This window comes from Panthera tigris, chromosome A1 (genome assembly GCF_018350195.1).
Source record: "Panthera tigris isolate Pti1 chromosome A1, P.tigris_Pti1_mat1.1, whole genome shotgun sequence".
Classification (NCBI taxonomy): Eukaryota; Metazoa; Chordata; class Mammalia; order Carnivora; family Felidae; genus Panthera; species Panthera tigris.
The window spans coordinates 69517118-69530409 of NC_056660.1; the positions used below are offsets into that span (position 1 = coordinate 69517118).

A 13292-nucleotide genomic window follows, 5' to 3' on the forward strand; every position below is an offset into this window, starting at 1 on the left:
CTCAATAGTCACCCATGGCCAGTAGCTACCGTGCTGGACTGCACAAATCTAGTTAAGAGTATCAGCAAGGTGTTACAGTTAGCTTTCATGAACCACTCCATCCTTACCCACACATTCTTGGCTCATTTACAATCATGAAAATAGAGCTAGACTCCATCTTAGGCTCCAGTATCTAGTAAAATGCTGGACACAAAGTAAGTACTGAATGAAACGTTTGGTGTTTGTATCTGGTGTAACTCAACCCAGTATAAGAACCTCCTGTGAGATGTTCCTGACAGGACTGCTCCCGTGTCACCCCTCCTAGTTGCGAGGAAGCTCAGCATAGTGGTTTTCACACCCAGACTGTGCTTCCTCATCTCACCTCCCTGAAACCTGCACTCACCAAGGGGCCTGGTTACATTCTTTGTGGCACACCTTTCCACCGTCTATGAATGGCAACCACACCATGCTGAAGGCCTCCGTTTTCAGCCCTTTTAGACCTTCCTCCAATGCCATTTCTCCCCTAGAACAATGCTCCATTTACATCAAGGTGCCCAAACTGCATAGATCAGGCCCAATAAGGTCTGACCAGGTGGGGGCATAGGAGCTAGCTGGTTTTGAACCATACACCCTTCTACCGACGTAGCCAGATTCTATTATTTTGTGGTAGCCACACCACCCTAGTGATGTACATTACATTTAAATCACCTACAATCCTGGAATCTTTTTCCATAGGCTTTACTTTCATGCTACATCCCTCTCCTATATTCATACAATTATGGTTCGGGAACTCAGAACAGGATTTGATTTTTGCCTTGCGGAAGTTTCACTTTTTTACGTCTGAACCATTTCGAGTTGATCAAAACCCTTCCAAATCCAGATTCTGACATCTAATGTATGAGATATCCCTAACAGCCTGATGTCATGAGGACACTTTGCCAGCATGTTATGTCCTCAAAAAAGTCATGGATGATGATACTGCACAGAATGTGGCCAAGAACAGGTTCCTTCTCAAACCCCTAAAGGTCCGTCACCAGACTGATGCTAATCCAGTCACCGCTGTTCCTGGAACACCTGTCCACTCGTGCACACTACACTTCCCTGACTCGTTCACAGGACATCTTGGAACATACGCTTGTTAAAGGTCTTACATTCCTCTGTGGCATCAGTTTAGCAACCCAATTAAAAAAAGAAAAGCCACAATGTGGTTAGGACGACAAGTTCGACATGACATGACTTATTCCTAAGAAAACAGAATGCTGCCTCGTGGTTCTTCAGAAGCCACCTGTTTAATAATGCCTTTTAAAACACTGCAAAAAAAAACCCATCAAAGCTCACTGGCCTCCAGATTCTGCATTTGGTTTTATTCCTGTTTTTGAAAAGTTCCTAGCTCCTGTCTTGAAGATTCCTCAGACGTTACTGTTACGTGTTAATAATAAGCAGCCTCACATGTACCGTGTCAGTCTAACCTGGGGTACTGTTCATTTGCGTCAGGATTTCCTAACAGTCCTGAATCCTCGCTTCCTGATGACAACAGCCCATGTTGAGCACATTCTGAGCTTTGCCCACTGCCAGCTCCAATGTGCGGAATTGCTTTCTCCTAGGGTTTCTCTCTTTTCCACTTGTCTTTTGTTTATATCAGAGTTTCAATGAGCAATTCCTTGAAATCCTGAAAGAGATAACTATCAGGAAGACAAGTCAACAATTTTTCGCACATTCTGTTTTCAGTTAAAAAAATTGCTGGCCGGGGCTCCTAGGTGGCTCAGTCAGTTAAGCGTCTGACTCTTGATTTCAGCTCAGGTTATGATCTTGCAGGTCATGAGTTTGAGCCCTACGCGCTGTCAGTGTGGCTTGCTTGGGATTCTTTCTCTCTCTCCCTCTCTCTGCCCCTCCCCTGCTCTTTCTCTCTCTCTCTCAAAATAAATAAACTTAAAAAAATTTTTTTTAAAGATTTCTGGCCAAAAGATGTCTAGGTACAGCCCAGCATCACTGCTCTATCTTGTCCCTGTGCCTACTGTGTGATTTATGCAAAAACATAATATGCTTTTCTTTTAAATTTTTTTTTAATATTCATTTTTGAGAGAGAGAGAGAATGCAAGCAGGAGAGGGGCAGAGAGAGAGAGAGGGAGACACAGAATCGGAAGCAGGCTCCAGGCTCTGAGCTGCCAGCACAGAGCCCGACATGGGCCTCGAACTCACGACCCTTTGAGCCTTGAGATCATGACCTGAGCCGAAGTCAGCCACCTAACCAGCTGAGCCACCCGGGCACCCCCACAGTATTCCTTCCTACTAGCTAGAAGACTGTGCCTTCGACAGTCATCTCCTGGTTGCTGTTGCAACCAGGCCTCCCACACGTTGCATGCTCCCACGATGCTATACTGTCGGAGTCGCTCTCCACTTTACATAGAGCTCTTCGGGGATATCGACCCCGAGACCCATGGGTTTCTGTGCAGCTATAAATTCGCCTGACATACAGTGCCTTGCTCCACCTCTTCATTCAAACACCTCAACACTGCCCCTTACCACAGAACCCTGCATCCCACAAATCTTACAGACACCTAGGAAGTTGTTTCTGCTTCCTGGAATCAGAAATATCCTGCTTATTGCAAAGAATGTTTCCAAATGTAAGTGTCCAAGAGTGCTGTTTCATCCCTTGCTGGTTATTTCTGCCAATAAGTGAGTATGTCCCTTCACCACTTTTTCTATTACTCTGCCATCATCCTCATATAAACTTATGATAACTGGATTTCTAAGCAACAAGTTTTAATTAAACAATCCTCACTGGAACTCTTTGCACAATGTGTTATATTCTTCTGTGTCTAACTATACTTGTTTCTTTTCCCTGATGAAAGCTTTCAGTTCTGGCTGCTATTTCTATAGAGGCATTATGTCCATGTATTTCCAAGAAAGCACAGATCTGAGCTTAGTTCCACAGCACATGGCACATGGGCTTTGTGGAAGCTGTTTCTACCAACTTGGTTTTTTAAATATAGTCTTAAACTTACTTCAAAACTTCAGGGCTTTTATGGAACCTGGCTCAATACACATCAAAACCTTACAAACAATGAAAATTCTACTGCCCTTTTTTATATGCATTTCCAAAGTGATGGGGTGTGTGTGTGTGTGTGTGTGTGTGTGTGTGTGTATCACACAAAGTGAATTCTCTTTTAACTGGGGTTAGTTTTTTTTTTTTAATGCTGAAAAATGTATATATTCCATGCACAACTTACGATACCTTGAGCATGAAAGCCCATCCTAAAACTGCATTAAATGAATGTATAAAGTAGACACACATAGGGCATCTGGAATTTGGGAACTGCTTTTGTCTACATATCAGTGTAGGAATGAGGCTCAAACTCTTACTCTTAGGCAAAGGAAAGGTTTTTCTTCCCACTGCCCATACAATCCTGCTGACTTGACAACTCCCGGAAGCAAGGGGAGTATCACAAACCAGCAATCATCCCAGGCCAACAGACTTGGTGTCCTCACCTCTGTGTCTCTGCAGTCCGGTCCTCCCTTCTCTATTTCCTGTACTGACCCATTAAAGGGATTAACGGGCAATATTGGCATGTGTGGGTCTGTTGGTGGTGAGTCTAATCTTCTAAATGCATTTTGTAAAAGGAAATAGCCCCTAAAAGCTTTGGAGTCACTTAAAGAAATGTGTCTGTGATTGAAAGAAATTTGAGATGTTTTTGCTTATACAAAATCACTGAATTTATGTCTAGGAGAAATTTCAATAAGCATTTATCAAGTGCTTATGGTGATATGACACACACTAGACTAGGCACCACAGGCAGAATACTAATGTGACATGACTCCTGTGCTCAAGCAGACAGATGATGACAAACACATGCATACAGTGTGTGCAAACCTCCACGGGGAGGCGAGTGTCTAGAGTGTGGAGAAGGAAGGCTAAGAGACGAGTCTTCTCAGTGACAGACATCACCCTGACATGCATTTTCATTTACTCCCCACCATAGCTATAGGACGCAGGGCTGTTAGGGCTCCCCCTTAAAAAGAAGAGGGGACTCAAGCAGAGAAGCCACACAACCTGGCCCAGCTTCCCAACATGGACATAAGTTACAGACTGGACTTGAAAGAGGACAGAGGTCCCTCGGAGAGACAAAAGCAGATGGGGATATGATTTAGGCAGAGGGCAAAGCATGGTGGAGTGCAAGTACACAATGGCTTCAGAGAAAGGCAATAGCCCCACCTGGCTTCAGTGCAATGTAACCGGAGGGAAATGGAGAGAAGAATGTCAAACTTGGGCACAAAGAACATAAAGGTACAAATAAACATATATGTGTAAGTCTCATGCACAAACCTTAATAATATTATTGCCTAAACTACCCAATGTGGAGGCACCGAAGAGGCTCAGTCAGTTAAGCATCTGACTTTGGCTCAGGTCATGATCTCACGGCTTGTGAGTTTGAGCTCCGCGTCAGTGCTGAGCCTGCTTCAGATCCTCTGCTATGCCCCCCCCCCCACTCTCTGCCCCTGCCCGCTCATGCTTCTCTCTCTCTCCCTCAAAAATAAATAAATAAATAAATAAATAAATAAGCATTACAAAAACAAAACAAAACGAAACAAAACAAAAACAAAAAAAAAAAAACAAAACCTACCCAATGTGGTAGCCTTAAAAACGTTTACATTTAGATAGCCCTTCCTGCCCACGGTCCTGTCTCTGTGCTTTAATAAAAACACCTTTTGCACCAGACCAAAAAAAAAAAATAAATAAAATAAAGTACATTTAAAAGAAGATATTCTTGGGGCACTTGGGTGGCTCAGTCAGTTGAGCGTCTGACTTCAGCTCAGGTCATGATCTTGCAGTTCGTGGGTTGAAGCCCCACAGTGGGCTCTGTGCTGACAGCTCAGAGCCTGCTTTGGATCCTCTGTCCCCCTCTCTATGCCCCTCCCCAGCTCACGCTCTCTCCCTCAAAAATAAACATTAACAATTTTTAAAAGAAGGAAAGAAAGAAAATATTCTTGAAAAGATGCGCAATATCACTCATCATCAGGGAAATACAAATCAAAACCATGATGAGGTACCACCTCACACCTGTCAGAATGGCTAAAATTAACAACACAAGGAACAACAGGTGTTGGCAAGCATAGGGAGAAAGGGAACCCTCTTGTACCGCTGATGGGAATGCAAACTGGTGCAGTCACTCTGGAAAACAGTATGGAAGTTCCTCAAAAAGTTAAAAATACGATCCAGCAACCACACTACTAGGCATTTACCCAAAGGTACAGAAATACAGATTCGAAGGGGTACGTGCACCCCAATGGTTACAGCAGCATTATCAACAATAGCCAAACAATGGAAAGAACCCAGTATCCATCAACTGATGCACGGATAAAGAAGATGTGGCATATATACCCAGTGGAATATTATTCACCCATCTAAAAGAATGAAATCCTGCCATTTGCAGTGACATAGAGTTAGAGAGTATTATGCTAAGTGAAATAAGTCAGAGAAAGACAAATACCATATGATTTGTGGAACTTAAGAAACAGACAAACATATGGGAAGGGAGAAAAGAGAAAAAAGAGGCAAACAAACTGTAAGAGACTCTTAAGTATGAAGAACAAACTGAGGGTTGCTGGAGCGGAGGTAGGTGGGGGATGGGCTGGACTGGTGATGGGTACTAAGGAGGGCACTTGCTATGATGAGCACTGGGTGTTGTATGTAAGTGAGGAATTACTTAATTCTATTCCTGAAACCAATATTGCACTGTATCCTAACTAACTAGAATTTAAAAAAAAATTTGAAAAGAAAAGGAAAGAAAATGATCTGTTTTTATACTTTGCCTTCATGCTTTCAGATTGCCTGCAGAAGTTAGAAAAGACACCACCGTGAGCAAATCAAACAAGGATAAAATACCAAGTGTTTCTTCTTAGGTAAATGTTTCTGGAAGCATACGTGTCAGCAATACCATCTATCTGACAGAACTATTTTCTATTAAGTCTTGGAAAACACCCCTGGTACTTATTGCAAAGGAGAGGGAGGAGTGGCCTATGAGATAGATGTGCTGGCTGTTTTCTAAAGACTGGGGGCAGCTCGAGAAAATTTTTCCCATCCATTATTAAATGACATTTTGAGACAATCATGGGAGCAGTAACAATAGTTTTACACCTGGCTGGTGCCCAGGTCAGTGACATGAGATTATTCTCTGTAAGAAAACGAACAAACAAACAAACAAATTAATTAATTAATTAATTAATTAAAGGGAAAAGGAAAAGAACAATGCCAAGGTTAAAAAGAAAAAAAAAAAAAAAGGAAACCTCCACTTCCCTAGCTCCACTGTGAAAAGCACAGGGAGCAGACACGGGCATTTCTTTGGATTTTGCTGAGAAGGAAGAACAAAGGCTTCCCTTTGCATCTTCTGAGGCTGACAGCATCACATCCCTATTGATGGGTTTCTCTGGCTGGCCCTCTAGAACACGCTCCTCCCACAAGATCCTTCCTACTGAGCACACTCATGAAAGCCCAGTATGCTGGGGAGGCTACCGCTGTGCTCTGAAGCAGCGAAGGCTTGTGCTTCTCCTGGCCATCGGCTCTGCACTCAGATCACTTTTTCATTAAAGACCCTGTAGAGCCTACCCTTCACCTCCGCTGAGGAACAGAACAGTAAGCTGGGGCTGCCACCAAAGACCCACCCCAGCCAGAGCAGTCTCCAGCTAGCCTGCCTGGCACACAACTTCCAAGACAGGGCTTCCAACCACCGCCACATGTAGAAAACCTCATTGTTTGTTTGTCAGAATATGAAAGTAAATGTTGGTTAAAAAAAAAAAAATCCACATAAAATCATGGAAAGCTATCAAGTATAAGTTAAAAGTCATCCATACACCTAGCCCTCAGAGACAACCCTGCCCGACATTTTGGTATACACCCGGCTATTTGATGGCTATCTTTCTACATGGCTAGCTGTTTGCCTATCCATTTCTTCATTTACACACAAAAAGCATATAAAATGTTTTCTTCTCAAAAATGAGGTCATACACCTCAGCCGTAGCAATTTCTTACTTGACGCATCCCCAAAGGCAAGGGAATTGAAAGCAAAAATGAACTACTGGGACCTCACGAAGATAAAAAGCTTCTGCACAGCAAAGGAAACAACCAACAAAACTAAAAGGCAACCAACGAACGGAATGGGAAAAGATATTTGCAAATGACATATCGGACAAAGGGCTAGTATCCAAAATCTATAAAGAGCTCACCAAACTCCACACCCGAAAAACAAATAATCCAGTGAAGAAATGGGCAGAAAACATGAATAGACACTTCTCTAAAGAAGACATCCGGATGGCCAATAGGCACATGAAAAGATGCTCAACGTCACATCCTCATCAGGGAAATACAAATCAAAACCACACTGAGATTATCACCTCATGCCAGTCAGAGTGGATAAAATGAACAAATCAGGTGACTATAGATGCTGCAGAGGATGTGGAGAAACAGGAACCCTCTTGCACTGTTCATGGGGATGCAAACTGGTGCAGCCGCTCTGGAAAACAATGTGGAGGTTCCTCAAAAAATTAAAAATAGACCTACCCTATGACCCAGCAGTAGCACTGCTAGGAATTTACCCAAGGGATACAGGAGTGCTGATGGATAGGGGCACTTCTACCCCAATGTTTATAGCAGCGCTCTCAACAATAGCAAATTATGGAAAGAGACTAAATGTCCATCAACTGATGAATGGATAAAGAAATTGTAGTTTATATACACAATGGAATACTACGTGGCAATGAGAAAGAATGAAATACGGTCCTTTGTAGCAACTTGGATGGAACTGGAGAGTGTTATGCTAAGTGAAATAAGCCATACAGAGAAAGACAGATACCACATGTGTTGACTCTTAGGTGGATCCTGAGAAACTAAACGGGAACCCATGGGGGAGGGGAAGGAAAACAAAAAAAAGAGGTTAGAGTGGGAGAGAGCCAAAGCATAAGAGACTCTTAAAAACTGAGAACAAACTGAGAGCTGATGGGGGTGGGAGGGTGGGTGATGGGTATTGAGGAGGGCACCTGTTGGGATGAGCACTGGGTGTTGTATGGAAACCAATTTGACAATAAATTTCATATATTTAAAAAAAAATGAGGTCATACAGATACACTTTCTCCTCCTTAACAATATAGTGTGTACCCCATCCTAAGTGATTACGTTTGGACCCACATCATGATTACTAAGAACTGCACGGTGGGCTAGTGCAGGAAAATTGTAATCTATTTAACTAAAGGCGACTGGAGTTTTCAAAAAACAAAACAGAGTAAAATGAGTTTTTATTCTATAAGCAAGGGTGAAACATGACAATAGTTACTGTATGAAAACACGTTACAGATGACAATATACTATCAGTAAGTAAAGGTTTTTTAGAGATGTTAATTATGGCTCTAATAAGAATGCTGAAAAATCAGAAGAGAGAGAAGTAAAAGTAAAAATGAACCAAAAGCTAAACCGCCAGTCCTGAGTTCTAAGCCAAGTGACATTGTTACTTTGATATGTGTTTTTTTTCCCAAATAAAAAAACAAGACTAAGGTTTCCTATGGTATAGAATAGTTAGTGGCTGGTTCTTCACCATTCTTTTTTTTTTCTTTCTTTTTTAATTTTTTTTTTTTTAACATTTATTTTGAGAGAAAGAGAGGAGAAGGGGCAGAGAGAAGAAAGAGAGAATCCTAAGCAGGCTTGTGCTATTAGTGCAGAATCCGAAGAGGGGCTTGATTTCACAAACTGTGAGATCATGACCTGTGCCGAAATCAAGAGTTGGACACCCAACTGACGGAGTCGCCCAGGCGTCCCCATGATTTTCATTTCATTACCTTCTAATAGCCTCAGTTCTTTCTCATTCCCAGAATTTTCCCAGAAAAGCTCTAAAACCCATGTCCCTAGGAAAGGCAATCAGTTGTGTGAGTTCGGAAGTGGACCATCATGATGGAACACCGCAACAGCACGGTGATAGGAGCAGGTTCTCAGTCAGAACGACCCCGCCAGTGCGTTCCCTCTCTTTACCACGTTGCTGTGGGCTGGATGGTGTTCCCAAACACATATGTTAAAGTCCTAATCCCTGGTACCTATGGATGTGTCTTTATTTGGAAATAGAGTCTTTGCAGATGCAATCAAGGGAAGACGAGGTCACTGGGGTTGGCCCTAATTCAACATGACAAGTTCTTTTATAAGAAGGATATTTCAACAGAAACACACAGGAAGGTGGCCGTGTGAAGCCAGAAACAGAGACTAGAGCGATGCCGCCATAAGCCCAAGGAATGCCTGGAGCCACGGGAAGCTGGAGGAAATAAGGAAGGACCCTCCCCTTGAGATTCTGGAGCAAGGATGACCCCACCAATATCTTGGTTTTGGACATCTAGCCTCCAAAATTGTGAGAGAATAAATTTCCATTGTTTTAAGCCCCCTAGTTTATGGTACTTTGTTATGGCAGCCCTAGGAAACAAATACAATTGTTAACACAGGTAAAGCATTTGGAACAATGGTGGTAAACAGTAAGTACGATGTAAGTTATTGTTCTTCCCTTCCATCATCCAGTTAACGGTACATGAGTCACTCCACTGTGCAGGTCAGAAACTGGGAGGTTGCTTATCCGAGACTACCACCCACTTCTCTCTCCTCCCATCCTTCTCCCAATCAGGAACCCCAGGCAGAGTACAGGTGCTTCCCCGATGTGACCTGAATTAGTCCCTTCCTCCCATTTCCACTTGCACTGCCTTTGCTGTGTCCTTTCCCATCTCTTGCCAAAGGTTCCTCAGCTGTCTCCTTCCTCCCTAGGCCCATCTCTACCCTCACCCTGCCCTCACAGCACCACTGAAAATGTCATTCAAATTAACCAGGACACTCTTCAATGTTAGACCTTCTCTTCCCTCCCAAGGACTCAAGGTAAAGTTCCATGCTCACCCAACAGCCCCTATGATGTTTGAGTGGAGCCCGATGCCCTCCCACCCCTCCCCCCACAGAAAACACCTTCTGTTTTTCAGGTGTGCAAATAAGTAACACTTTGAGACTCACTTCCGAAAGTCCGCAAGTAACTTGAGCATGTCGTCATTGGAGAGCTTATTGCTGTCTTGCCTGTACAGAGCAGAGAATCTGGCATTTTTGTCAAGGTTTCCAGATGCATCCTTAAACAACGTCCTGAAATAGCCAAACAACAGTTCTAAACTGAGCTTCCAAAAGATGAAAATAAATCCACAGCTTAACTTTGGTTTCTATGTGAAGCCTAATTATTATTCCATTGGCTGTACTAACAGAAATTTCATTATCTAAAAACATGGAAGACATTTACGCCGATGAACACAACTAACTCAATTTACACAGAGAACATTTCCAGCAAATGGCTCGTGCTTAGGCAACAACATCCACAGTCAGATGCTTAGGAAGCAGAGCTCACAAACAAGGGTGATGTGCAGGCCCCCACCCTGGGCCGCTGTCCAAGCTGGGCTTGGGACACGCGGCCAGAACAGCAGCTCTGCAACAAGAGCTCCCGTCCGTCCTACCGGCCCCCGCACGGCTCTCCCAGCCAGCATCTTCCCCGTCTGTGATTCTAACGAAAGATTATTCACATAGGGGGCTTACTTAAGTTTTAACTTTACACATTTAAATCCTCTTTGCCTCTGGGCAATAAAGACAAAAGAGATGAGTCAGTCTGTCTGTCTGTCTATCTATCTATCTATCTATCTATCTATCTATATCCGTGTATATCTAGCTACATCAAAAGCATAAAAGATATTGTCATTACCTTGCTGCCCATGCAAATGGCATTCTGTACTGTCCTAGTCTTTGGCAAGCCTGCTTGGCATTCTTCAGCACCTTCTGAGCAACCTTGAAGATACGAGAATAAAGATATGAGGTGCTGTACCCCATTGACAGAATTATGATCTAAAGAGCCGTCATCACACATTCGTTAAACAAGCTCCTACCCTAGTATCAGATGCATGGAAAAGCACGGGTCACTCTAAGGAAATCTGGCCGGACTTACACTAGGTGCAGAGTATTCTGTTTAATGCAATCTTTATGGCAGTGACTTTCAAAGAATATAGAATGAGGGCCGTTTCCAAAATGTTAAGTCTTTTCTTTTCTAAAACGTTGCTTTCATAGGCCGCAAGCATGACATTTCATAGGCTTTCATAGTTCTTTATGACTAAGGGCTACTTATAAGTCCACTGGGTTATTAACAATTGTTAATTCTTGGTATTCGTGCCAAAATATATGGCAATACTTAAAGTTTAAATGAGAATACTAACGAAAATGCTAAGCCAGCATAGCTCCTAATGTGTTCCAGCTCATGCAGATTCCCACAATTTGGGGGATAGATATTCGTTCTGTAAGACATTATATAGGTGCTGACTTAAGTTAGGCCAGGGTTTTCAACTGTTAGTTATATTCTTACTTTCTAGGTATAAATTACTGCTATTTTCACTTCTTGATGATGAATTTTCATTGTTGTGGCTTGACTTATGAAGCCCATAGTGCACAGTGAAGCAGATCCGCTTTGGCCTAAGATGTGTGCATGACATGTCTATCAATCAACTGTACCCCTACCGCTACAGCGGAGGACAAGTGCCCCAAATGTGCTTGTACCGGGATCCTGCACGGCTCCCGATAAAAAGTTTGATTCAGTTAGAGTGGTATGTTCAAGGGCCTTTTACATTACTGAAGCACATCAAAGTCAACCAGTTTTGGGAACTGTGATCCAGCGCCTGTGAACCAATGTGTGTCAGAGCGGCAGCATCAGCAGCACCTGGGAGCTTATCAGGAATGCAGAGTCTCGGGCCCCACCCCAGACCCCCTGGGTCAGAACCTGCCTTCTGACCAGACCTTCGGTGACCTGTGCGCATCAGGTTTGCGAAAACTGAGATGATAGAGTTGTTTGTCTCTCGGTCAAACTGAAACCAGCGGTGTGAGTCTAGGCCATTAACTCCCTCTGGGCTCCATTTTCCCCACCTGAGAAATGAAGGGCGTGAGCCACAGTACTTTTCATTATCCCTTCCAGTTACCAGACATTATGATTCTACCACAGTCATGCTGTGAGAATTGCTACCCTCACGAATGAATTAGAAACATGTCTTGACCGAAACGTGTCAGGAGCTCCTCCAGTTCCTTCATTTCTTCTTCCGGAAGGGCATGATCCTGTGGGCACTGGGGGCACACAGTCACAGGGTAAAATGGCCTACCTTCTATTTTCAGATAGAAACTGTCATTTTTAGATTTCTAACAATAATGACTATACTGTGGAGTAAAACACAATATTTGCATAAAACTTAAAACTAAAACCCAGATTTCAAATAAGTTTCACGGTTTCCTGCGGCGAACAGGGTCCAAGCCCACAGACTTATTGAGGGTGCACAGGGAACATAAGGTATGTAAGACTGAAAAACTCAATTTTGTCTTTGGTCTCCCCTGCCCCTTTTCTTTCTTTCTTCCTCTTTTTTAATCTATTCATGATCTACACCGACAGAGACTTCTTATAAGAGTTTCTTCCTCCAAGACAAAATTTACTCTAAATGATGTTCTAGACCATCTTGGAAAACAGGAAAGAAACAATTCTGACATGCATGAGAAAATCATCCTTCGGTAATATCTCTGCCAAAAGTTCTATTCTGATACAACATGCTTGAGAGCAGAGAGATATAAAACCTATTCTGATATAAAAAGGTTAATCTCTGCCTTAATTTATTACTTTGGAAGTGTGAACGTATGGAGTAACATACACGTGGCTGAGCTGTGCATCCCACACGTAAGGAGGGAAGAGCCGACTTCCACAGGTGCTCGGCGGCCACTGGGAAGCGTGGAGGAGAGCATCAAGTCTAGCCCAAAGTGAAATGTGATTTTGCACCATCACGAGCTGCCAAATTTCAAACCGTGCATGTGGCAGGCAGAAGAGCAAAGACGGTGCATTTAGGCCCTGGAAACATATCACATACAGTCAGGGGAGCCGATCTCATCCTGGGCCTTCATTGATTATTAATCAAAACACTGAAGAGCTGAAAGAGCTTCTTATCTAAGGTTTTACAAACTTGATTTAAAAAATAAAATCGCTTCTTCTCCAGAGACCAAACTTGACCCAGCTGTTATCAGCCAGAAAGGCATACTGTCGGAGGCAGTGTGCCTGGGGCTATGGGTTCTCCCCTGGCTGGGGCTGGGATAGATGATAACGTTGTCCTACATGTGTCAGTGATTTGCAGCATCCCCGGCAATGTCTTGTATATTTAAAAAATTTTTTTATGTTTTATTTTTATTTTTGAGACAGAGAGACAGAACATGAATGGGGGAGGGGCAGAGAGAGAGGGAGACCCAAAATCCA

At 43.1% G+C, this 13292-nt stretch overlaps 1 protein-coding gene across 15 annotated transcripts in view; it reads right to left on the reverse strand.

Annotated features, from left to right (window-relative positions):
- Positions 1 to 13292, reverse strand: part of DOCK9 (dedicator of cytokinesis 9) — a 332962-nt gene that overhangs the window by 138307 nt on the left and 181363 nt on the right. For all 15 annotated transcript variants that reach the window (XR_006215038.1, XR_006215044.1, XR_006215032.1 and 12 more), the window contains exons 14-15: positions 10728 to 10810; positions 10001 to 10123 (exon numbers count right to left, since the gene is read on the reverse strand). Coding sequence is in view for 12 of the 15 variants with exons in the window: in XM_042979621.1 (XP_042835555.1) it covers positions 10001 to 10123; positions 10728 to 10810 (206 nt within the window). In the remaining 3 variants the exon portion in view is untranslated. The remainder of the gene's footprint in view (positions 1 to 10000; positions 10124 to 10727; positions 10811 to 13292) is intronic.